This window comes from Staurois parvus, unplaced genomic scaffold (genome assembly GCF_062004578.1).
Source record: "Staurois parvus isolate SC_StPar_1 unplaced genomic scaffold, SC_StPar_1.0 ptg000059l, whole genome shotgun sequence".
Taxonomy (NCBI): domain Eukaryota; kingdom Metazoa; phylum Chordata; class Amphibia; order Anura; family Ranidae; genus Staurois; species Staurois parvus.
In genome coordinates, this window is record NW_028317855.1 from 5498611 (window position 1) to 5526306 (window position 27696).

The following is a 27696-nucleotide window of genomic DNA, read 5'->3' on the forward strand; positions in this document are numbered from 1 at the left end:
CATATGTCCCAGAATTTCTGACTCTGTGTCCCTTAATTAACTTCAAGAAAAGGATTTTATGTCAAGTTAAAAATCCTGTTTTTGTTTTAGCATCTACAGAAAACCATGGATGGCACATATTTCAATTATATATTGGCAAAAATATTACATTACAAAGCCTTGTATTACATTGTATGTATATAAATTGCCAGCACTGGCACTTTCTTTTATAGAACAAAATAGCTCCTTTATCACTTCCAGGAGCAGCAAGCAACTTTGCAAGTATACCTTCTTCAATGGGCATTGAGAGATGTAAATAGTGTTTTGATTAACTTTACCTACCTTCAGTCTGCACTTTTCTTCAGTGAGCACTGTAGCAGTCCTGGCCTTAGACAAGGACTGACTACTAGAAAAGCAGCAATATTGCCTCTAGTTGTTGGCTGTCCATAAAATGGGACGTTTTTCAGAACTTAAGCTGGCCATGGATCTTTTTTTAGCCAGCCAAAAAAAAACAAAAACGGATATCCCCATCCACACATTTGAAGTTGATGGAGCCCTTCCCACTGTGCTATTGTATTCTGACAGTGGGATTCCTCTGCTGTCAGAATACACTGATCAGCACTGCAGCCAATTGTCTGAAACACAGATTGAAAGAGAAATTTCAAACATTCCAATTTGAGAGAAGCAAGTCATTAGGCCAACTTTTCTCTAGCATGAACAGCCTTTAATGGATTTAAATTTGTCCAGTCCCTGCTGAACTGGCTGAGTTTTGACCCATCTGTGGCCAACTTTAATGCATCAAATAAAAGGCCTGGCTTGAAGACATTGAATTGAATAATGCTAACTAGTACTAACTAGTCAATGCAGACTGCCATGTTAATAAAGCAATGTTATCACTGGTTTAGACAGACCAATAGGCCAATTGTTTTTTTTTTTTTCAAAGAAGGAAAAAGGGAGATTTTTTTTTTACTTGAATGGCATACCATTATACAGGCTTGGTATGGTTATAGGTTACATAAAAAGCAGCTGGGAAGGGTAGGGCATAGGAAAAGTATATTTATAACAATTTTTAACTGATCTTTCTGTATTTCCGATGATATATAGTAGCATTCACTAAAAGCTTGTGTGCTGTTCAAGTATCTTGTTAATTCACTGACAGTTAGTCAGGGCTGGGCTCTTTTCTTTCAGTGCTCAGAAGCTGCTCAGCTGTTGGTTAATTACCAACCACTTGTCTCCACTGTGACTCACCTGGATACCACTACCTGCCTCATTAGTCCAGCTCACAGTCAACTCTTTTTGCTATTTTAGCAGCTTAGCTCATTTCCTCCTTGCCCTTGCGTGGTCTATGATCTCCAGTGTGTTCCTGCTTGTGTTCCTGTGTACAACTCTCTCTGGCTGACTTTTCCAATTCCTGTTCCTGAGTTTTGGCTCCTGACTACACGACTTCTGGTTTCCTGACTCTGGCTCATATGATTACCTGCTCTGGTATCCAAACACTGGCTTCTGTTTTGACTACATTTCTGATCACTGTGTAAAGTGTTTTTTGTCAGTCGTTTATTAGTGAATAGCTGTACTTTAAAAATATATCTATTATAATATAACCAGGACAACAAAAGGGTTTGTGTTGAATAGAGTGGGAAAGGCTTGCTGCCTGTGCACCTGTTGAAGAAATGTCCGCACTCTGTAAAATATGCATCTGAAAAATGAGCAATTATATATACAGGTGAAACTCAAAAAGTTAGAATATCGTGCAAAAGTTCATTTATTTCAGTAATGCAACTTAAAAGGTGAAACTAATATATGAGATAGACTCCTTACATGCAAAGCAAGATAGTTAAAGCTGTGATTTGTCATAATTGTGATGATTATGGCTTACAGCTCATGAAAACCCCAAATCCACAATCTCAGAAAATTAGAATATTGTGTAAAGGTGCAATATTCTCGGCTCAAAGTGTCCCACTCTAATCAGCTAAATAAGCCATAACACCTGCAAAGGGTTCCTAAGCCTTTAAATGGTCTCTCAGTCTGGTTCAGTAGGAATCACAATCATGGGAAAGACTGCTGACCTGACAGTTGTGCAGAAAACCATCATTGACACCCTCCATAAGGAGGGAAAGCCTCAAAAGGTAATTGCAAAAGAAGTTGGATGTTCCCAAAGTGCTGTATCAAAGCACATTAATAGAAAGTTATGTGGAAGGGAAAAGTGTGGAAGAAAAGGGTGCACAAGCAGCAGGGATGACCACAGCCTGGAGAGGATTGTCAGGAAAAGGCCATTCAAAAGTGTTGGGGACTTTCACAAGGAGTGGACTGAGGCTGGAGTCATTTCATCAAGAGCCACCACACACAGACGGATCCTGGACATGGGCTTCAAATGTCGTATACCTCTTGTCAAGCCGCTCCTGAACAACAAACAACGTCAGAAGCGTCTTACCTGGGCTAAAGAAAAACAGACCAGGTCTGTTGCTCTGTGGTCCAAAGTCGTTTTTTCTGATGAGAGCAACTTTTGCATCTCATTTGGAAACCAAGGACCCAGAGTATGGAGGAAGAATGGAGAGGCACACACTGCAAGATGCTTGAAGTCCAGTGTGAAGTTTCCACAGTCTGTGTTGATTTGGGGAGCCATGTCATCTGCTGGTGTTGGTCCACTGTGTTTCATTAAGTCCAGGGTCAACGCAGCCGTCTACAAGGAGATTTTGGAGCACTTCATGCTTCCTTCCGCAGACGAGCTTTATGAGGATGCTGACTTCATTTTCTAGCAGGACTTGGCACCTGCCCACACTGCCAAAAGCACCAAAACCTGGTTCAATGACCGTGGGATTACTGTGCTTGATTGGCCAGCAAACTTGCCTGACCTTAGCCCCATAGAGACTCTATGGGGCATTGCCAAGAGAAAGATGAGAGACATGAGACCGAACAATGCAGAAGAGCTGAAGGCCGTTATTGAAGCATCCTTGTCTTCCATAACACCTCAGCAGTGCCACAGGCTGATACCTTCCATGCCATGCCACATTGAGGCAGTAATTGCTGCAAAAGGGGCCCAAACCAAGTACTGAGTACATATGCATGCTTATACTTTTCAGAGGTCCAATATTGTTCTATGTAAAAATCCTTGTTTTATTGAATGCATGTAATATTCTAATTTTCTGAGATTGTGGATTTGGGGTTTTCATGAGCTGTAAGCCATAATCATCACAATTATGACAAATCACGGCTTGAACTATCTTGCTTTGTATGTAGTGAGTCTATCTCATATATTAATTTCACCTTTTAAGTTGCATTACTGAAATAAATGAACTTTTGCATGATATTCTAATTTTTTGAGTTTAACCTGTGTGTGTGTGTGTATGTATAAATGAATGTATGTGTGTGTATATATATATGTATATATATATGTATATATATATATATATATATATATATAAATAAAATACACACACTCACACTCACTCACACAATCTGAGGCCACAAGAGCAAAAAGATACCTAGAACTCCTATTTTTAATTGTCACCTGAATCTCTGTTGGAAATTTCCCCCATTTCCTGTCTTAGTGACCATGAGAGAGCTGATTGAATCCAACTTATAACTAAATACTTTATTGAATACCCAGACAGCTATCATGAACGTTCTTACAGTATGCAAACAATACGTCTACTTGCAGTTAATAGACTGATGTAGTTGTTTCCTCTTGATAATTTATGTGACCTATTAAATAATAATTTACTATATTCATATGTACTACTACCTTCTGGTATTAATAGCTGGTTTTATCATTCACTTAAACACTATCCTTTACCAAACATAATTGGTATATACGTATGCCTGATCTTTGCAATTACATAGAATTCTGCATTCTGGAACCATCCTTTTTAATATTCTACGCTTAGTACAGAATTTGTGTAATTATTCTGTAGATATAATTACATGATTTGTATTCTTTTATAGGTCAAGTGTGTTTATTTTTTCTCAGTAAAAAGTGGAAATACTAGCAACAAGGTTAATCAGCTGAATATTATTTAAGAAAATTTCTAGTTTTCTAAAGTAAGGAAGAACGTGGGGGCTTCCAGGGACCTAAAAAAAAAGCTAGTAGATGGAAAAAATAGCTGGACAAAAATAATCACAAAAAGGATTTTTATGACAAAAAATACAAAATATACACAACCCCCTTTTGTGATTATTTTATCTTAATAAACTGTGATATTTTTATATGATAGTGGTCTCTCACTGTGCCTAAACAATCTGCTAGTTTGGCCGTACAATTTTTTGTCCAGCAATTGTTTCATTACATTTTTAAGTGGCACTAGGAAGCTTTATACTATTTTCAAAACTAATAGATGGATACATGTACAGTCAGGTCCATAAATATTGGGACATCGACACAATTCTAACATTTTTGTTTCTATGCACCACCACAATGGATTTGAAATGAAACTAACAAGATGTGCTTTAACTGCAGACTGTCAGCTTTAATTTGAGGGTATTTACATCCAAATCAGGTGAACGGTGTAGGAATTACAACAGTTTGCATATGTGCCTCCTACTTGTTAAGGGACCAAAAGTAATGGGACAATTGGTTTCTCAGCTTTTCCATGGCCAGGTGTGTGTTATTCCCTCATTATCCCAATAACAATGAGCAGGTAAAAGGTCTAGAGTTAATTTCAAGTGTGCTTTTTGCATTTGGAATCTGTTGCTGTCAACTCTCATGATGAGATCCAAAGAGCTGTCACTATCAATGAAGCAAGCCATCATTAAGCTGAAAAAACAAAACAAACCCATCAGAGAGATAGCAAAAACATTAGCCATGGCCAAAACAACTGGAACGCACCGGTGAGCTCAGCAACACCGAAAGACCCGGAAGACCACGGAAAACAACTGTGGCGGATGACCGAAGAATTCTTTCCCTGGTGAAGAAAACACCCTTCACAACAGTTGGCCAGATCAAGAACATTCTCCAGGAGGTAGGTGTATGTGTGTCAAAGTCAACAATCAAGAGAAGACTTCACCAGAGTGAATACAGAGGGTTCACCACAAGATGTAAACCATTGGTGAGCCTCAAAAACAGGAAGGTCAGATTAGAGTTTGCCAAACAACATCTTAAAAAAGCCTTCACAGTTCTGGAACAACATCCTATGGACAGATGAGACCAAGATCAACTTGTACCAGAGTGATGGGAAGAGAAGAGCATGGAGAAGGAAAGGAACTGCTCATGATCCTAAGCATACCACCTCATCAGTGAAGCATGGTAGGTGGTAGTGTCATGGCGTGGGCATGTATGGTTGCCAATAGAACTGGTTCTCTTGTATTTATTGATGGTGTGACTGCTGACAAAAGCAGCAGGATGAATTCTGAAGTGTTTCGGGCAATATTATCTGCTCATATTCAGCCAAATGCTTCAGAACTCATTGGACGCCGCTTCACAGTGCAGATGGACAATGATCCAAAGCATACTGCAAAAGCAACCAAAGAGTTTTTTAAGGGAAAGAAGTGGAATGTTATGCAATGGCCAAGTCAATCACCTGACCTGAATCCGATTGAGCATGCATTTCACTTGCTGAAGACAAAACTGAAGAGAAAATGCCCCAAGAACAAGCAGGAACTGAAGACAGTTGCAGTAGAGGCCTAGCAGAGCATCACCAGGGATGAAACCCAGCGTCTGGTGATGTCTATGCGTTCCAGACTTCAGGCTGTAATTGACTGCAAAGGATTTGCAACCAAGTATTAAAAAGTGAAAGTTTGATTTATGATTATTCTGTCCCATTACTTTTGGTCCCTTAACAAGTGAGAGGCACATATGAAAACTGTTGTAATTCCTACACTGTTCACCTGATTTGGATGTAAATACCCTCACATTAAAGCGGACAGTCTGCAGTTAAAGCACATCTTGTTCGTTTCATTTCAAATCCATTGTGGTGGTGTATAGAGCCAAAAATGTTAGAATTGTGTCGATGTCCCAATATTTATGGACCTGACTGTAGATGTCTGCATTTCACATGCAATATATACATCTGAAAAAGCGCTATGTTGCCATACACAGCTGCTTAGACCCACAGTTAAAGGGTGGGGAGGACAGATGCATTTTTTGTATGTTTACGCATAACAGAAGAAATTGCATCCCCGCATATTTATATTTAATTGGATTTCAATCCTGAGACTTCAAAATAACAAATTTAATGTGTGGGGTTTTTTTTTTTCAGTTATAATGCTCTCACTTTGATCCAACTAATGTAAACAAAGGATTACATTAAAAATATTCAGCAGGCTTTTAACATAATTTTAATAAAGTGCACTGCACCTTGTATTTCCTAATTTATACTGTACATAGAATGAAAATCTAACCAAACTGTGCCCAAATTATTGTATATGCAAAATATATTTATTATCGATCTTATTTGGCCACCTATAAAATGGGTATGAAAGTACAGTGCATATACCTGAGGGGAGCACTTTTGTTAAATTTCTATGGTAATTTCTGATTAAAAGCACATTTAGAATCTGTAATATTCCTTCATATTGCTGGATGGGTCACTTTGTATTTGGATCTTTCTATAGAGACTACAATGAAGAACTATTTTATTGAATGTTGAGGTGTAGTTTCATATAGCAATATGTGAATATTATCATATTATACTTTTGTTTACACATAATATTTTGGACACGGTTTGGGCAGACCTTTGATAAGGCTATTATTGTGAACAGTGTGTATAATTTGTACATAGTTTGGTTAAATTAGCTTTTAGTTATTAAGGAACACATACAGAACAGTGCTTGTTATAAGAATTATGTTAAAAACGTTCTGATTATTTTTAAAGTAAGATTATTATAAATAAAAACAAAAGATTTACATTTGATATTAAAAGTAAAGATTTTTATTGAGCAAAAAATATCTTCAGAACAATTACACTAATTCTGTACTAAGTGTAGCATATTAAAAAGTAGAATTATTAAAAATTATTTGGATTTTATCTTACAGATAATTAACACAGCAGCTTAACACAGCGTTTAAGTAGAAGTATGAAATAGACCAATTAATTTAGCCTTAATTTACAGCAGGACTGGATTCATTTGTCACAAGGTTCTGTGTTGATCAGAATTCCTTTCCGAAAACTTTAGGGAAAAGTGGTTAAAGCCAGACAACATTTTGCTAGACAAATACTGGAAACCATAGAGATTTGAAGAGCATAGCAGCAAGCTGTATAACATATATGATAGGATAAAAACTGGATCCCCTAAGTGGAGTATAACTTTAACATGAAAACTTGTGAAAATGGTTGTTGAAAATAAAGTAAAACCATGTGATTGCTACATGGTGCCTCATACAGTTTCGTTGCAGGAATAGGAATGCCTGCAGATATCCATGTAGACTAGAAAGAGAGACGAGACATTATAATAGCATTATAGATGGGCTTTCTGGACTATATGAAAAGTTAACATTTTTATCAGGTTTTTATTTATAGGTTAAAGAGGGAATGTTACACATTAAATGGCTTTTCAGTGCTGTGTTGATGAGTATTGCGTGGTAAAAAGCAGATGACGCTGCTTGTCAGAAATCTTCAACACGTGAAATCTCACCAGCTCTTACCAAATCTCATTCCTATTCTTTCTCATGGTAGAACTGTGTATTATTTAGAGTAAACGCAATGTTCCAGAGCACATGGGCCCTTCATCAGGGCAACCGTGTCTAGTCTAGCTCTATTCTGAGCTTATGAAATGATGGTGAGATTCGATTTGCTGAAGGTTTGTATTTCTGTCTGTGACTCCATTGGGTGGATGTGGTTGTAACTGTGAAAGAAATATATGTGATAAAATATTGTCAGAAATTCTATTGACTTCCTATTGTCCCTTATCTGTTGTAGGAGTTTTCTTTCCTGTCCTGAAAATGAGGGACAATCTCGCCAACAGGGACACAGACCACAGTAAAAAAAAATGTACATACGCTCACAGCCTTCCCAGCTCTATCTAATAAAAAGGTGTGGCTGGACTTGGGTTTTAAAGGAAATATTCTTTTGAATAGGGTTTCTACAAATAACTGACAGTATGCTGGTTGCAATAACAAAATGAGTGCAGTTTGCTCCTAGAGCAAGCATGTTTTTTTGCATTGTGTTGCAAGCATGAATTTCTGAGTGCTTCTAAAAAAATGTATTTTAAAAATGGCTGATGAAGACAACACAATTTAGCCTTGTATTCTAAAAGTGCTTCAGAGGTATGTGTTAAAACTGCCCTTTCAACTAAATAGGTTTTGACTTTGGTGTACGTCAAAATGGAGAACGGGTAAATCATGTTAACCTTCCACCTTGGGCTCGAAATGATCCACGTCTTTTCATCTTGATTCATCGCCAAGCTCTAGAGTCAGACCAAGTGTCCCAGACAATTTGTAATTGGATCGATCTTGTATTTGGCTACAAACAAAAAGGGCGTGCTGCTGTGCAAGCCATCAATGTGTTCCACCCAGCTGTAAGTATGAAAAGAAAGGTGCTTCCTAATTTCTTGGAAAATAATTGTGCCGGGATGTATTCTGGAGATTATACTGATCCATAAAATATAGCTTTAAAGGAGCAATTCAATTAAAAGTGATGAAACAGTTTTGGATAGATGTTTAATGCGCTCTCCAGCTATTTATATTTTGTCATAGGTTCTAGTAGTCCAATTTTTACATATCAATATTTGACATTAAGAACCCTTATGCAGGCAATAGGTGGCAGAAGTACAAGTGCCCAGGAAGTATTTTGCACAGGGCATTTAGGTGCTGGTTTTCAAGGCCCAGGGTAACAGATATGAACCATACCTGGCCTGATCCATTTCATTACTCCCACCCTAGATACAGTAGAGTCACTTTTATACTTCTTTGGGAAGCTTTTAAAATCTTGTAAATAATGGGAAATTGAGTTAGGGTAGGGTTTTTTTTAATGTTTTTTATGAAAATGTGTATATAGCTGGATGTGATTTTATTTTTGTTGCAGTTCCTCTTATTGTTTTGTAATTTTGTTGTGGAATTTATTCACTATGCCAATAAATTATTCTTAATCTTAAAAAGAAATAGAAAAGTGATCTAAATTAGGTATCCTACCTAGGAAAAATAAAATGATTTTAATATGTGAGATTTTCTATTCAATGATATCTAAAACATGCTATGTTTAAAGTGTTCAGTTATTTGCCATGTGCCTTAATGTCTTTCTGGTTTGTGTTTATTCATAAAATGTTTTTTTGTTTCCAGACTTATTTTGGGATGGATGTTTCAGCAGTTGAAGATCCTGTTCAAAGACGGGCACTGGAAACAATGATTAAAACATATGGCCAAACACCACGACAGCTGTTTCATGGTGCACATATATGCCGCCCAGGATCGAAGCTTCTCATAGAAGGAGAACTCCCCGCTGCCATGGGATTGCTAGTGCAGCTTGCATTCAGAGAAAACAGAGAAAGCTCAAAGGAGCCTTCTTACCCTGTAAGTAGGAATACTTTATACAAGTCTTGTCTGCCACCACAGCAAATGGATTCATAGTTTCAGTGGGTCACGAGCTTGCTGATCAGCACAATCAGTCCAGTCACACTTCCTACAACTCTGTAACTGAAAACCCAGAGGTATGGGCAACAGAGCTGCAGTCAATAGTAATGCACATTTTTTTCCTGCAAAAAATATGTGCATTTATTTATTTTTCACAAAGATGAACTTAGCAAATATGCCACTTGTCTTTAAAGTGTTACTAAACCCAGGACCCTGCATTCACTTTATCTGGTCTCCCACAGTACACAGAACATAGAAATGCAATTATTTTAGTAAATATAAACTACTAAATACCTTTTCTCATCAGCAGTATATATCAGTTTGTGACTTATATCAGTGTCCAGCAGAGCACTGGTTACAGCTTGTAGGAGGATTTTTCATTGTCCTGTAGGAGGATGCAGTACCCCGACCTCTGTCTGGACTGTGCTGATTGGCCCTGTGTTGATCACATGCACTCTCCCTAGAAAAAAAATAAACAAACTTCTCTAGCAGTACACACCAAACTGAGAATGTGCAGCTTGTCCCCAAGCCCCTGTTCTATCAGGAATATTTGGGAGACACTGAAAGAAGGGGAGAATCAGAGAAGAAGATAAGATCAAGCATACTTTATCTACAATGTGAAGGATTAACTCCTTAGGTTCCACAGTGAGTATAACACGCATGCATTACTGCATATACAGACTGATTTTACTGTTATGGGTTTAGTAACTCTTTAATTTATCTTTCTCAGATTTCCTTTTAATTAATTACTCTGTTTTTCTTCTGATAGAGTCCATTACCTTGGATAAAAGGGTTGAAATGGGGAGAATACGTTGGCTCCCCAAGTTCTCCCGATCCTATTGTGTGCTTCAGCCAGCCCCATGGAGAGAGGTTTGGTTCGCTACAAGCTTTACCAACTAGAGCTATTTGTGGCTTATCAAAAAAATTCTGCTTAATGATGAGCTACAGTAAGGAGCAAGGTATGTTTTTAGCTGTATTATATCTTGATTCCATCAGAAATATAACTATTATCTTGTACAGTATAGCTTATACACTAGTGCAGTACTGTGAGTAATATTACAACTCTGAAGAGCGTATGTTGGTAAAATAGACCATGTCGGCATACATCATATTGTAAACATTAGTATTTAATGTAAAAAGGATAACAACGTATAATAATATGCAGACTCTTTTCTAATTATAACATGAAATAAATAATTCTAGGTGTCCGGAGTATGCACAGCACTGACATTCAGTGGTCAGCAATTCTCAGCTGGGGATATCCTGATAACATTCTAAGACTGAAGAGTAAGCAAAGTGAACCACCTGTGAATTTCATACAGTGTTCTGAACATCACCAGGTAATGTATTATTTTTTTCAGAATGATGAAAATGTGCGCATTCAAAGCATTTGGATACATACATTACCAGACTACAGAAATAAATGTATGCAGCTTATAGGATATGATTACATATTGCAGACTTTATCTGAAGTGTCTTGCAGTGACAATTTTGGTTCACAAATCCTGGCAAATTTCTTTAATAGTCCTTTTCATTTTCTGCTTACACTACAAAAGCTATTGGCACGATTCAGTATGTGTGCAAAAAAGACATGTAGAGACTATAGAAAATGGCATTTTTGAGACTGACATTGAGAAGAAAAGAGTAGTGATGTTGGCTTAAAAAAAAGAATTTACTATTTAAAGTAGGATTTTGCAGTAAAATGCTGGTTCTCAGACAAAGCGCATATGAGTAAAGTGTAATGTCAAAGCACTGTATACTACGTATGGTATGTAAATGTTTTTTTTTTTGTTTAAAACAGTGTATTATTATTATTAATAATAGTAAGAGTAATATGGGGGCAGGCATATTTCTCATCTTTTAGTTAATAGTTTCTAAATATTGTGTACCTTTAGAAGTTCTCAGGCAGCACTATCTCAAAAAATAATAGTGGACTGCCTTATAAATGATTTTCAGATAAATCATTCAATACATATATATCACCTGTTATAATAATTTTGTATTTCACTTGCATCTTTGATAATGACATACTTCGGGCTTGGCAGTAGCTGTCCTCTGCCTCAGTCACCACCAGCTGCAGAGTGTTGTAAGAGTACAGGCAAAGACAGGCAAAATAATCTTTCTTGATGGTGTCTGCATAGTTCCAGTACTGATTTATTACAGATATTTTAGGTATCTGCAATATATTGCAAAAAAGCAACTATACTTTACATTCTACTATGTATAAGGGTCTATTGTACTTGGAAGCCTCACCAAAACCTTACTACAGGTATGCTTTATAGCTCCGGCTCTAAAGTCACTTTGCAGAGCCCATGATACCAGTGCAGTTTATGGAACCTCTTGTTGCTAACAGGACACCAATCACATTTTTATATGCCTCTCTGCATTTTCACACTGTCAAGCATTATAGGAAATGTCATTTACATTGGTAGATAGTAATAAGAATACAGCACTGTTCCCACTGACCACCATGAATGTGACATTCTTCCTTTCAATGACCACTGGTCTAGAGGACATTTTACCCCCTGACCACCAATGTAAAGAATGTTTTTTCAACTGACCATAAAATATAGTTCCCACAGATTGGGCTCTAGGTATAGTCACTGTTAAAGCTATTAACCTGTGTAGTTTCCCGCACATTTTCACAAATGCCCAAGTATAGTTCATGTATTAGGATTGCTATTTTTGTGCCTGTGAATTGTCAAGTCAACACCGTTTCAAGGACTATATTACTACAATTTAATCCCCAATCCCCTGCATGCTTGTCACTATCAACCACGTCAACATTTTCCACGTTTCGCTATGGTTTATTACATGAGCTGCTTTTAGTATCTTAAGTATTTGTTGATTTTAATGATTCTTAGCAAAAACTGTTTTCAAGTGTAGAGGAGGGGGTTGCTAATTTTTACAGCTTGATTGTTAAATGAGAAGTTCACCTTTTGGTAAAAAATAACAAATGCACATTTGTTTGCAGGTAAAAAAATTGTGTTTATTATTTTTTGTTGCAGGAGCCTATAAACCATTGCACTAGCGATCAGCAAATCACTGGTGCCATGCAGATCTCCTGCAGACCTATCAGTATATCTGCTTTCCCCTACGGATGACACAACACCGTGGTAGTTCATTGAGAACTACAAGCATACAGCCGCTAAGACTGTCAGGACTTGTAGTTTCTCACTGAAAGTGGACTGTGAATGAGTGATGCGGTAAGTGGAACCCCACATTTTTAAAAAACAAATTTGGACAGCTAGTGGCATGGAAGAGCAGGGACCGGTCTATTCATAGCATGTTACACCCTAAATATGGGCGGAACATGGTATAAAAGATAAACTTATCCTGAAAAGGTTAAGTTCACCTTTGGGTTCCCATTCCCGTAGTCACTACCCGCTCCACTGCACCTAGTGACAGCTAGCGGGTGATCTTCTCTCTCCACTTGCTGTCACTATTTAAAAAGAAAAAAACACGACCAAGCGGGGATCTGCCCGTCCCCTGCATCATTCATTCACAGAATTCTGTGAATGGAAAACTACAAGTATCAACAGATACTCGGCTTGTAGCTCTCAATGAAGATTCATTGATTCTTCCTGTCAGTGTGTATCTGCACGGACAAGTCTGCAAGAGTCCCGCATGGCACCCACAATCTGCTGACTGCAGGTATGATGCTTTCTAGGCTCCTAGGAAAAAAATTAATAAATTCGCTTTTTTTTACTTGCAAAAAGATGTGCATTTATTTTTATTTTTTTAAAAAAAGGTGAACTTATCCTTTAAACATGTTAGGTATGCACTGAACCTTGGAGCTCTATCAGTGATACCCAGTTAATTACTGGGAATATTGGTGGTAAATGCTGATACTTTTGGTCTGTAAGCTGAATCATCCAGCACTATTTATTATGAGTAGTAAAACAAAACCTTAATGTGCAATAGGTAACAAGTTGTGCGTGGGTGCCAGACAGTTGTCAACTTTACACTGGGAGCAAATGTGGAGTCATCACTGCATACCTGAATCGTTTCACTAATGCAACGGTATGTTGAAATAATTTTTTTAAAACATTTTTTATTACTATTTTATAGGAAACCTGCCAGTATGACTTCTTTCTATATGCAGGGCACATTTACAATAAACATTTCTAACTTCTTCAGCAGTATCCTCATATACACTGCTCAAAAATGGAGGAGATTCCAGGAGACATGCAGTTACTCTTGGAGAACTGGACAGAGCCGTAGAAGGTCCTTAACCCATCAGCAGGACAATGTCTGCTCCTTTGTGCAAGGAGGAACAGGATGAGCACTGCCAGCGCCCTACAAAATTACCTCCAGCAGGCCACCTGTGTGAATGTCTCTGACCAAACAGTCAGAAACAGACTTCACGAGGGTGGCCTGAGGGCCCGACATCCTCTAGTGGGCCCTGTGCTCATTGCCCAGCACCATAGAGCTTGATTGGCATTTGCCATTGAACACCAGAATTGGCAGGTCTACCACTGGCTTCCTTGTGCTTTGCACAGATGAGAGCAGGTTTACCCTGAACACATGTGACAGATGTGAAAGGGTCTGGAGAAGCCGTGGAGAATGTTATGCTGCCTGTAACCATCATTCAGCATGACCATTTTGGTGGTAGGTCAGTGAGGGTCTGGGGAGGCATATCCATGGAGGGACGCACAGATCTTTACCTGCTAGACAATGGCATCCTGACTGCCATTAGGTATTGCAATGAAATCCTTTGACCCATTGTCAGACCCTGCTGGTGCAGTGGGTCATGGGTTCCTCCTGGTTCACGACAATGCCCAGCCTGGTGACAAGAGTATGCTGGCAGTACCTGGAGGATGAAGGAATTGATATCATTGAATGGCGGCCCCCACGCTCCTCTGCCCTTATACCAATAGAACACCTCTGGGATATCATCTTTCGGTCCATCTGACGCTGCCAGGTCTCACCTCAGACTGCCCAGGAGCTCAGTGATGCCCTGGTCCAGAACTGTGAGGAAATACCCCAGGACACTATCCATCTCATTGTCATTGTCAAGCATGCACACAAGCACGTGGGGGTCATAAACTACTAAGTACCATTTTGAGTTGGTGCAATGAAATTTCAGCAAAATGGACTAGCCTGCTGCATCTTTTTTCACTTTGTCATTGAATTCAGTCCTCTGTAGGTTGATCATTTTCATTTCCATCAAACGATGGGGCATCCTTATATTCCTAACACATATCCCAGTCCATATCAATATAGATATCCAGCATGATATTTTTCCCCATTGAGATCTGATGTGTTTTCAAAGTGTTCCTTTAAATCTTTTTGTGCAGTGTATATTTCTATATATGAGAACGCTGCTGCTCTGTATAAAGCTGTTATTTCCACAGCAGTTTACAAAGGTTTCCTAACTGGGTTCTTGGTAGGAGGTCAAGCCCTGTACCAGTGCAGCCAAGGATAATAACAAAAATAATAAAAATTTTAGTGGAGATGTCATTTTAGAAGTGTTTTTTGTCACTCTCTTACTAGGCAGCGGTGTAGAATTTCCAGACTGGCCCTGATCACCGCACCAGTTATCTGATGACACTGTACAACATTTCCACAAAATTCTGACAAGAAATGACAACTTTGAAAACTCGCCATGCCTCTTACTAAATACCTCAGACTGTCCACTTTTCGAAAACCAGTCATTTGGGGGTATTTGTACTGTCCTGGTGTTTTTGGGCCTCAAGAAATGAGCTGTCAGTACATCAGGATTTTTGTATATATAAAATAGTTTGTGGACTCTATAACTTTCCTACCAACTAAATAATAAACACTGATTTGGGTTATTTTCACCGAAGAAATGTAGCAGAATACTTTTTTGCCTAAATTTGTGTAGAAAAATTATTTGCTAAATTTTATAACAAAAACAAAGAAAAATGCATTTTATTTTTCAAAATTTTTGGTCTATTTTCATTTATAGCACAAAAAATAAAAACCCCAGTGGTGATTAAATGCCACCAAAAGAAATCTTTTTTTATATGAAAAAAATTATAAAAATTTCATATAGGTACAGTGTTGCATGACCGCACAATTGTCATTCAAAGTGTGATAGTGCTGAAAGGTGAAAATTGGCCTGGGCAGGAGGAGGGTAAAAGTGCCTGGTAGGCAAGTGGTCAAATTCGTTTCTATTGTAATTTGGAATTTCAAATATATCCCAGTCTCTGAATAATGAATTTGTCTAAATTTTTATTTGGAAAGAAATGAACTGCACATGTCTAGTGTTAAAATGTATCTCATCTGGATGTTGCATACCTTATTCCTTTGTATTTCTACAACTTACTGATAACACTAATATTCCATGAGCTATAGATTTGTTAACTCTAAGCACCCTTTCACTGAGACCTGAAAAATGTTTCAAGGGTTCCTCCATAATACAAAAGTTGGGAATGACTGGTCTAGGTGACAATAATGTAAAGTTGTTTTTTGAAGTGTAATATATTTTTATATTTCACTGAAAAGTGCACTTTAGTTTAAAAATAAGCTTATTGGATATTTCTTTTAAATATGCAGCCGATGGAAATTGAAGTTGAATCCCGAGTGCACCTGTATGGTCATACTGGAGAAGTAACCAGCCTGTTTGTCTGTAAACCCTACAGCATATTAATTAGCGTTAGCAAAGATGGAACCTGCATAATATGGGATCTAAACAGGTATGATCAACTTGTATGTTTACTTGCCCCTTACTGTTTTTGTTCACCATCTGACAGGTAACTTATATTGCTGTGGCTAGGTGATTGTGCAAATGGTGTATTTCAGTCCTGTAGGAGCAGTGGCTACAAATAAATGAGCTGTAAAGCCAGCAAAGCTACCCAAACTTGCAGATTCCGGTTTGTGTAAATCTACGTCATTTACTACTGACCTCTGCACCACACATCACTACTGACCTTTGCACTCTGACTTACTACTGACCTCTGAATTCTGCATCACTTACTACTGACCCCTGTCTGAAGCTTCACACGTGAAGAAAATTGGATGTATGATTGGATATAAAAAAAAAAAGACCTCAGAATCTAATTTGAAATGGACCACATAATACAGTATAGGGTCCACTCCAAAGAGGACATCTCAGTGCTACTTCAAATGTAGGTCAAAATAATGGTGTAATGATAATTCATTATATTGAGCTATTAAAGAATCATAATATGGCAGTAGGATGATGTTCAGACATTCATAAGTCCCATGTAGGAGCAAGTTATCCTCTGTACATCGTATATTTTATGTTAAAAGCAAACCTGTCAGGATAGAAAACTTCTTTTGATGATCCTCTTTTAAAGGTGAGAAGTCTGGGGCTTTGTTCAAGTCTCTCACTCAGAGTAGGTAACATACTACAGTACACCTAAAGTATACATGTTCTTTGGGCTGGCTCTGCGTCTTGCTAAGTACTGCACAAAGAATAAGGATAAATGTGCCATTTTTTTTATTTCAAAAAGGAGATGGCGGTATTTACCATATTTTGCCTAATAATTTTAAATAAAAATGATGGTCTTGACATACCTAATACACTAGGCAGTATAGCCTAACTTTGCCTATTTTAGTGGTTTTTCAGATTGCTGATGTTGTTTACTTGTATCTATAAATATATCTGCCTTTTCTGTTTGAAGATTGTGTTACGTTCAAAGCCTAACAGGCCACAAAAGTCCAGTAACTGCAGTCTCTGCAAGTGAAACAACAGGAGACATTGCAACTGTTTGTGACTCGGGTATGTTATAAAACACTTTTTTAGGTGAATGCTTTTATTAAATAGACACTCTCTTATCCAGGGATCCAGCACTGTCCTCACCCGAACCGTTTCTTCTCAGGTCTTCGTTTCCCGATGTTGGCATCTTTAGTGTGGGAAGCCGTATGTAACAGCTGGCGGCTTCACAGCCAATTTACTACTGCATATACACGAGCCAAGCTGCATTTTGTGTATGGTTCCGCAATCTTCTTGGACCTGTGACATGTCACAGAAGGCTGCGGGCAAAGAGAGCAGGCCCAGACTTCCGCTCCGATCACCTAGGTGATCGAAGCTAAAGTGGGAGTTGGGTGCCTGTCAAAACTAGGTACCTGCCCCCCCTCCCCCCCCCCCAAAAAAAAAAAAACATGTCAAATGGGATGGAGGGAAGGAGGGCTTTGTTTTGGGTGAAGTTTTGCTTTAAAATTTTGGTTGAAAGCTGGCTGGATCACCAGCTAGCATTCTGATTCTGTCTGGAATCCATTCCTGGAAGATCAGCACAAGATTCCAGTTCTTTCCCTCTTGTGCTTCACCCATAAGAATCCTCACTCAATTTGAGTTGGTTAGTGGTGTCAGGCTCTTGCCAGTAGATTTCTTTATTTGATCTAGTTGTGTCTGAGCAGATATTATGTCATCAGCCATGTGTGCTAAGGTGTGTTAGGAGGGGCAGAACCAAAAATACTGCTAAGGAGCCTTAATGATATAAAACTTATCATTGTATAGTATTTGTGCACCGGGTCAGCTTGGCATCTGCTTGTTTGAGGTCTGGATTTTGCAAGTGATAGAAATCCAGTGCATTTTAGATCCAGGCTATGTGAATTTGTTTTTAGTTGCCAGTGTTTATAAGGAGACTTGCGTGCTCTCTACCCAAAAACCTTGGTTGAGTTTTTTTTTTGTAAAGCTGTTTTTTTTCCCCTTTACCCCAAGTGTCCTGGTTGTCAAAAATATCCAGTGGAAGGCTTTGTGTAAATTAGTAATACCAGATCTGTTGCATATTTTGATGTCATTTGTTCTGGTTTTTATCACACTTGGACATTGTTTATTTGTAAATTATGAATTCAGTTTTGAAGGTAACCTTTCTTGCCATTTATAGTTGGAGGAGGAAGTGACCTACGATTATGGACTGTGAATGGAGATCTAATTGGACATGTACATTGCAGAGAGATTATATGCTCCATTGCATTTTCTAACCAACCCGAAGGAGTATCTGTTAATGTAATTGCTGGTGGACTTGAAAATGGCATTGTCCGGTAAGTATAGAGTACAAACTTGACAAAATAAATATATATATATATATATTTTTTTTTTTCTTAATTTAATTTGCGCTGTACGAAAAGATATTGACCCTCATGTATAACAGTGCATGCAGCATGATCTGACTTGGACTTTAAACTGGTAAAAAAAATATTGACTAACATGCAGGCTTTTTATTGCAGATGGAACATTGTGTCTCTTCTGCAATAAATTATTTTTTCCTGCTTACAATCTTGTTTAGCTTGTCTCCTGAGCTTCACATATGTCTGGCTTTTTTTTCACCTTTTGTTTTATATTGCTGTCTATGGAAAATTTAGACACTGGCAACAAAGGAAAATTGCCAGCTAGCCTAGGTTAACCCCTCCCACTCTTAGCATGCCTCAGTTATTTGCTACTGTCCTAGGAGGATTGAAGTCTTTTTTCAGCTCTGTTGCTGAATGACTAACCTATTTTTTTCCAGAAATTTTCTCTCCAATCAAGGTTCTTCCCTAAACAAGTTGCAAGTGCTGGTTTCTACAGTTGCAGCTATCCGGCTTTAGCCGGCCTTAACTTAGCCAGACTTTAATGGTGTGGAGACAAAAAAAACCCCAATGTGCTGTTGCAATACCACAAATGCTTACTAGATTTGTTCCTATTTGGAAAGGATTGTCAAACCGTGTTCTACCCCAATTATGGATCTGTCGGTAGCCCACCTACAGTAAATAGGAGAACAGTAGGGTAGTTGAGGGCATTTATGTATTCAAGAAACCTACTGATAAGTTGTTACGAACCCTCTTTAGAAATAATTTCTTGATGGTGGGACCTGCCCTTCATACTATTGTGTTTGTGACTTTAATCTGTCAAAACATAACAGAATGGTTAAAAACCCTTAAAAGAGACCTTACCATTGCGGCACTGGATCCTTTGCTAATTTAGTGTAGGGGCAGATGGCTGGAGCTGTACATTTCAGCTGTGGCGGGCTACTGAAAGTATCTTTTTCTTGTCTTCCATATCAGTCTTTTAGCAATACACATTTGTACAGCACACTGATATAGTGCCCATCAGAACATTTTCAGGTGCTTTTTTGCAACCTGGATACTGTTTTCTTTCCTAAAGAGAACATCTAACTCTTCTGGGGCCTGTAGGTCCAAACCTATCGCAGGGTATCTACCAGATGAACCCTTCCTACGTTTCCACAGAGGGACTTTCTGGCTTCTCTGGTCAGTTAGGACACATACCTACAAGTCTTTGTCCTTCTAGTGCTCTGACATTTCAGTCTTGCCCCTGCATTCCAAGTGTCCACTAATGTGCAGACCTCAGTGTTTGTACTAGTGCATTCTCATGGCATCCCTACTGTGGGGTACTCTGGAGACCCCCTGTGGAGGAAACAGTCGGCATAGGCTCTGTTTGACAAGATTATTCTGATTTTCTAGATGTCTTAACAATTAAGTTGGATCCTGATTCTTCAGAAATTGGCACTGGACTCCTCTTACATATTACCTGCTCAGTCATATTTTAGCCCACATCTCAGGTACAGAGAATTGATGGACAGCTTCCTCAACTGATTACCTCTTAGCATGGAGGAGTGTCCACTACACTCATATGCTTTCCAAAACTGCATGCTGAACAGGTTCATCTCCAGATATAGGGATTCTCTAGCTGTATGTGGAAATTGTACACCTAGATTTAGGCTTTTTACCTGGCTGTTTTTCAGACTTAAAGTATATGTACACCCCACCTTGTACAAAAACCTATTCAATTTAAAATAGAAATAAACTGCAAAACATTTTTGCATGGATGTAAAAAAAACATTATAAATATCTTTTTTTCCCTTTCTTATAAGTGATCACATCCCCTCTGTTCTCAGCTGCACGGAGAGATAGGGGAGGAGAAACGGAAGTATGCTGAACTTCCCAGTGAATGACTGTGCAGGGAAGGGGGGGGTCTTGGCAGGACATGTCTGATCATTAGAGGAAAGCATGTTGAGTTCCTAGCATAGCTTAGCTAGAGAACTGACCACGGTGTGTTCTCCTGCTTAGTGTAGTCAGTTTTTGTTATTAAAGCAGAGTGATTGGCCGGAACACCAGCAATTTCACACAGAGGAAGTAATACAAAGAGCACAGGATACTTTTTTTTACACAAGTTCATGGTACACCAGGCACATAACAGAAATATGAATGTTGGGTTTACATATTCTTTAAGATGGAGAACTTTTCTAATCAATCTTGCTTTGGATTGACCAAGGCAAATTTGCTTAAGCTGTTAGCTTAAGGTGAAAGAATTTCTTTGTCCCTCATTGGGTGAGAAAGAAAATAGGAGTTTTGTATCCACCATAAAATCCTTTTCATGGAGTCATTTGAGTGAAAATGAAAGCATTTCACAGTGAGTAAAAAAATTCCATTGTATGTATTTCCCATATGTTATATGCATAGGTAGTAGTTAAGTATATCCTTGGGGCACTCATTTCTGTCCTCAACCCTCACTGTTGATTGTAAACAATAGTCTTTCTGGCTGTAATGATTGGCAGCCAAAGGCCAATGTCCTAGGCTGGTAGCTGGAGAACAGCAGATTTTACATTCATGATAAAAAAGAAAGAGGTACTGTATTTTTAATTCAAAATAATATAATTTGATAATGCTTACATGTACCTTACCAATTGAGGTGAAGAGCATGTTTTAACATTTCAGCTTTTCCACCTGAATACTTATGGACATTGGTTCAATATCGATATTGTTTTGGTGATAATGTTGCCATTATTTGCAAAAATAAGTATTTCATATATTGCTTTTGTCAGACAGGAAGGGGTGAGGATAAAGGCTTACATCTAGACTTCTTTATAGACATTTTTTAGGTAATGCGCCTTGCGCTCAAATTCCTCAACTTGTCAATGACATGTCAGCTTTAAGCTAACATTTTGCATTTAAGACTGCTTTGAAACCATATGTATTAGTATCTTATTAAAATACTATATGTGTTAAAAGTAAAAGAAGTAATAATACATATGAAGTAATAATACATGTTTTTCCAGTAGTCTTTGTATACTTGAAAGGAACAATGAGCAGTAAAGGTGATTGCTTATTTTTTAGGTTATGGAGTACCTGGGATTTGAAACCAGTTCGAGAAATAACATTCCCAAAATCCAATAAGCCAATTGTAAGGTAATATTGCTATTTTATTTTGACCCTTCCCCATTTACAGTGGAAATTCTGATCACTGCTTTATTTTAGAAAGGTGGTATTGAACAGGAGACATATCAGTTTATCACTGAAGTCAGTGTTTCTAGGAAATGCCCAATCTCCCATCCACTTACTCTAAGCTCTTGTAATGAAATCTGAAATATTCCTTAGTGTTTACAGATGGTTTTTTTCTCAATATATGTATTCAAAAAAGATATCCCTATTTGTTTCAGTGTAGTTTTATTAAATATTTTATCAAGTATTGTCATGTACAACTTAATAAAAATCTGGGCAATTTTATATTTTCTCTGAATTTTGAGTTAAGGCAGGCTATAGATGATGCAATTTTTCTTTCCTGCAACCATGGGTTGGAAAGGAAAGAAAATTGCTCAATTTCCCCATCAACACAGTCATTGGAGCCATGGAGCTATTGTGTTCTCCTGGTTGGGGGGTCCGGGGAACACAGTGAATATTGCTAGTGGTTATAGCTGCTGGCAAAAGTCACATACTAAAAATCCAACATGCTGGTTTTACCCAAGTTGATCGGTGGATCAACTTTGGTACAATCAGCCTTGATTCTTGGCCGGTCCCTGCTGAACAGGCTGAGATTTGATCCATCTATGGCTGGCTTAAGGGAAAGACAAGACAAAATGCCCTGTATCCAACAGTGTCCATTCACACCTCAGCATTGCTGTGATGTGTGCTGAAAACAGTACTGCATGCAGCGCATTAGGTTGTGACTCAAAGCACCATCACAATGGTGCCATGGCAAATAGTACTGTATTCAGATGTCACTCATGACATTTCAATAAAGTTCTGTGAAAAAAATGTGAACAGTGCAATGCTTGAAGTTCAGAGCCTCGGCATTGTGCCTCCCGGTGCAGACCTGCAACTGTGTTTAGTGCAGCTCGCTGAGGCTTAGTTAAAAAAAATGTTGTTGTGGATACAGCACCAGGGACACAATTCTAATTGTTTGTCTCATGTCCTTCTTGGCTGCTGCTTATTGTAGAAATCTTCCCTCCACTGACGCTGGATACTCCCAACAGCAGTGATTCTCCAGTGCTATGGCGATTTAGGTCAGTGGCTGCAACTAATAAACACTGGTGCTACTCGCCTTCACCTTCTTCCCCTCACTCCCATTCACAGAACTTGTGGTATTCCTTCTGGCAATGCAAAGCAATCATTCTGTTATTCATCTGCCCCTCTATTCTTATAATGATATGCATTCTGGGAAAGGATAATATGAGTTCTGTGAAAGGGCAAGAGAGGAGGAATGGGAGGGCGAGCAGCGCCAATGCTTTAAAGTCACAGCTGCTGATCTTCTCTTAATTCTTGCAGTGCTAGAAGATCACCACCGTGGGGAGTATTCTCTGTCAGTGAAGGGAAGATTTCTACAGTAAGCAGTAGCCTGTTCAACCTGAATACCAGTTTTAGGCAAACTTGCACTTAATTTCCACAAGGCCTCTAAAGTAGAGCATGTGTTTGATTTCCACACTGTTATACCAATGGTCTTATTATGACTATTGGGCAAGAATATTAAACTTTATAAATTCATTATGCATCAACTTATAAATTCCTTTTAAAAGGCTTCCTGTTAAAAACATTAAGAGCCTGCTTGAATGTATTTTCTTCCAGTCTTACTTTTTCCTGTGATGGTCATCACCTCTACACAGCAAACAGCGAAGGAACGGTGATTGGCTGGTGTCGCAAGGACCAACAACGCCTGAAATTGCCCATGTTTTATTCATTCCTCAGCAACTATGCAGCATGTTAATTAAAAATTGCTATATTTTTGTAAGCTTTTGAAATATCGGTACACTTTGTATGTCAATATCAGAGACTGTATATACATATGAAAAAAATAGATAAAGCATAATGTTGATCATTATCATGAAATATTAGCAAAGAGAAAAAAAAAGTCATCTGCTAATGTACATGAACAGTTTGTGAAAAATAACCAAATATATTTTAAATATTTAATATAATATTTATTCTAAAATGTAGTTCCATATCAATTTTGAAAATGCGTTTCTAACAACTATTTTCACCTGTAGTGTTCAAAAAGACATGAACGGGTGAAGGCGGCTGTGCACAGCTATGTGCCAATGCTTGCGCCATAATGTCCCAAATGGAGGTATAGTGCATTAGAGACATTTCGTCTGTGCACATACACCAATTAACGCGAGTAACATCACATAGCTGTGTAGTACACAGCACCAGGGGCTTCCATATGCTAAAATATGCCCCTTGTTTATGCTGCACGAGAGACTGTGCCCATGTACGTGGCTCCGAAAAAAATCAGTGCTGATTTTGAAAGAGGCTGTTATGCAATTGCTGTATGGAATTACAGTAGGAAGATATCTTGCTATTTTATATCTTGGCCCCAGCATTCCTGCTAGCACATGTGCCTGTTCAGATAAGGGCTGTTTAATAACCAGTCACACAGCTTCATTTTTTGCTAGTCGTGGTGGAGCACAGCAGACATTAACAGTAGAGATTTTATGGGGTATTAAAGGATAAGTTCACATGTGTTAACATGTTACAGTCGTATTTATCGTGAAACATGTTAACAAAGAACACCTGCCTGCACCACCTCGATCCCTTGTTGCGACAGCTGTTGGGAGATTCTCCCCGCACCCACTGTCGCAATTCAAAAACTTTGCGGCCGTGCGGGACTTTGCCGTCATGGCTGCGTCATTCATTCACAGTTCCTGCAAATTACTGCACTAAAAGTACCATCTTCCTTTGCGGTAGATAGCTTGCAGTTCCCAATGAACTGCGAGGGCACTGGTGAGCTCTCTCATAGTTCCTTAATTCTTCCTGTAGCTCAATAACTGTCTGCCCATACCAAAGGTACAGCTAACTGAGAGTCTGCATGATCCTGGAATTGCACCGCAATCTGCTGATCAGTGAACTTATCCTTTAAAACTCTGCAGCTAAAGATGGGTGAAGTAGACACTGCAAATCGACCAAGATTTGCTAATCTGCTTGAATATGAGTGTGTAGATATGCTTAGTGTGCGCCAACTGGCACAAGTCATTAGTACCGACCATCTGAGTTCATAATTTACACAACTGACTTCAAATCAGTGTGTTTATATTGTGTGCTATGCCAGTGCAGTATTAGCTTCACCCTTTTTATTTTTAGTGTGACCCGTTAAGGGTCTGTGGTTTATAACTTCACCAAGCCTAAATGAAAAGCTTGGTTTTTCAGGATGATATATGGTGGGTTTTGGAGTAGGGAATGACAGTCACTGGTCCCTTGTCAGCTCTACTTTCTAGGAGCAATGCCCATTTCTTTTAGGTGTGAATGAGGTTATTGTGACCAGTAAAATGCAGATCTATGCATCAACCTACAAACTGTTACAATACACTGTGCTTATTTTTTTTTATTTACATTGTGCTGTTGCATTTATCATTTATTTTTCAAGTAGACCAGCATCACATTCGTTATTGTTTTTATTCTGTTAAGCATTCCAAACTGCTTTGTTTGTTGAGATTATTTGTATACTTTATTTGGTCAGTAATATAAAGATGGTGTGTCGCAGGTTTACAAGCATATGTTATAAATATTATTGCTTTGTGCATTTTTTTATATTTCACAGTATACTATATAATCGCTATATTGAAAGTTTAATATTTTTCACTATGTAAGATGTATTCGTTTTGTTGTACAAATTAGGGATCATAATAGGCATGGTGGGTGCTGTTTACCTTAACTTTTTCTTAAGTTAATGCAGGTACGTGTACTTCAGTCCCTTGTTCATTATCCTTTATCATTTTGCATTTGTGCAACACTCAGCCACTGCAAAATAGCTTTGTTTGTGTGTGTTATAGTTTTAACCTTTAAAGAGAATTGGATAATGTAATATCGTCACTGATGAAATGTGTAAATGCATTTTTTTCTTTCTATAATTATGATGGTAATTATGATGCATATGCAAAATACACTCCTAAATTATTAAAAATGTCTTATTAAAGTCTCTGGAGCTGAATCATTAAAACTGCAGGAAAGAAAATTAACACAAAATTGGAGCCGATACCAATAATAAATCAGGCATGTTTTAGATATTTTATGAACCAATTATACAAGAATTATGATTGGTTGCAATGGCCAACCACTATATTTTTGTTTTCATTTTTTCTCCCCTTTCAATGGATCAGACCCCTCTGCATTAACTTGATCACAACCATGCTCAAACATTATGGGTGGCATTCCAGGTTGTAAGCCATATTCCATGTATACCATAAACCCTATCTACTGCTTCAGTCACCTTAAAGTAGACAGACCCAAACTGTTAAAAAACCTAGTAAACAAAGACTGATTGATTGAAATAAGTGAATGAAGCTATTGAAAATGTATTGAATAATCTGTGTAGTAAAACTAATGCAAGCCATAGACAGTGCAACCACAGCTCGATTTCCCCATCAACACCGGCTCTGTTGACAGGGGAATCCCTTCCATGGAGCCATGGAGTTCTACCAACGGGGAAGGAGGCAGGGGAAGCTGCCTCTGCCAGGAGAAGACCGTAATCATTGCTAGCAGTTTGCACAGCCGCTAGCAGTAATTGCATGTAAAATCCGGCAGGCTGATTGTAGCCAAGCTGATCAATCAATACACTTGGGCACATTCAGCCTGCCCATACACGGTTCAAATCTTGGCCGATCCCTTCTGAACTGGCCAAGATTCGTGCAGTCTATGGATGACTTAAAAGAATTATCCTTTAAAGTGAGTTTGCCACTATACTAATTTTCCCAGAGAAAGGCCTACCTGTTAAAGAAGACTGTAAATACCTTTCCTGCTTTCTGTGCTTTGTTCAGTAGAAATCTGTAGAAAATGTCTGCAAACAGATGCTTCCAGGAGTGTTGATCTCCTGGGTCCCCCACAGCACTAACTGGTTCCTCCTTTTGACCTTCACATCTCTGTTCAGTATCGTAATAACATGGAGGTCAGCAGGAGAAATCGGTATGAGCTGGGGGGGGACCCAGGAGATTGACACTTCTTGAAGCTATGGTTTCTTTGTTCTAATGAACACAACAGCGTTAGGTGGTGCAGGTGGCAGGAAAGCTGAATATTCACAGTCATTTTCTTCAGGTATAGCTTGGCTTGGGGAGTTTAGTTAAGCAACAGCATCACAGAACGTTAAATGAAAGGATTTAATCAACATCAAGGAAGGACAAGGGCAGACCAAAGCTTTAGCAGAACTCTTATCTGTAGCCAGTTCCAGAGAATCAAAGGTCCTGCTCAGCTGTCAAATATGGTTGAAAGGATAACCTAAAACCAACAGTTGTTTTCAATGCTGCAAAACGATAGAAACAATTGGTGTTAGTCTGCATTGATTCATTTGATCAACTCTGTGGTTGAAATGGCTTGAAAATCGCCATGTATATGGCCATCTTAAGGCAACTTAAATTATTTTTGTAATTGGCACTGTAAACAACCCACATGAAGGCATGTGGAAATATGTCCAGTTTGTGATTTAAAAATGGAGCAGTGAATAATTATTCTAGTCCTAGGGCCCTGTGGGTGGGTGGGTGGGGGGAGCAAGCTTTGTTTTTGTTTTGCGATGTCAGTTGTGTTTTGTCATCATGGCAATGATTGTTGTCTGCTGTTATGTGTTGTACAGTTGAAAGACCAATTGGGTATTATGAATATTATAAATAAGTTCTTTATGTGTCTGTCTACTTTGTTCAATTAAAAATAAAGCCATAAACATTGTTTTCTCTAGTTTTCTTTTTTATAGTTAACTTGCTTTTTAGATTATTGTGATATATACATCATTGGGTGTGCTCTTTTATAGACTGGATTCTCCAGATACGTTTATGTAATTAGGTCATTATAGTAGTCTTACAATGCATTCCTGAAAGAAAACCTGTGCTAAGAAATATGTGGTTTCCGCTGATATCCTCTCTGCCTGAAAGTGCTCATCACCCCTGCTAATTGCACTTTCTCCTGTCAGCACATTACCACATGTGCATTGCAGCCATGTCAAATTTGCTGCTAGTGCTGCCTCTCTATCTCCCAGTCTAAGTCCAGGTACTTTAATAATACAAAAGGTAGACTCAAGGAATCTCTTGGAGCTA

The 27696-nt window shown here is 38.4% G+C and overlaps 1 protein-coding gene across 1 annotated transcript in view; it reads left to right on the top strand.

Annotated features, from left to right (window-relative positions):
- The window catches only part of LYST (lysosomal trafficking regulator), a 310685-nt gene extending 283354 nt beyond the window's left edge, over window positions 1-27331 (top strand). Inside the window, exons 43-52 of the mRNA XM_089668582.1 lie at window positions 8210-8427; window positions 9188-9418; window positions 10248-10437; window positions 10682-10818; window positions 13403-13501; window positions 16001-16140; window positions 17092-17189; window positions 18298-18454; window positions 21524-21595; window positions 23249-27331. Coding sequence (XP_089524708.1) covers window positions 8210-8427; window positions 9188-9418; window positions 10248-10437; window positions 10682-10818; window positions 13403-13501; window positions 16001-16140; window positions 17092-17189; window positions 18298-18454; window positions 21524-21595; window positions 23249-23387 — 1481 coding nt within the window. The 3' untranslated portion in view covers window positions 23388-27331. The remainder of the gene's footprint in view (window positions 1-8209; window positions 8428-9187; window positions 9419-10247; window positions 10438-10681; window positions 10819-13402; window positions 13502-16000; window positions 16141-17091; window positions 17190-18297; window positions 18455-21523; window positions 21596-23248) is intronic.
- The last annotated feature ends 365 nt before the right edge of the window (window positions 27332-27696 follow it).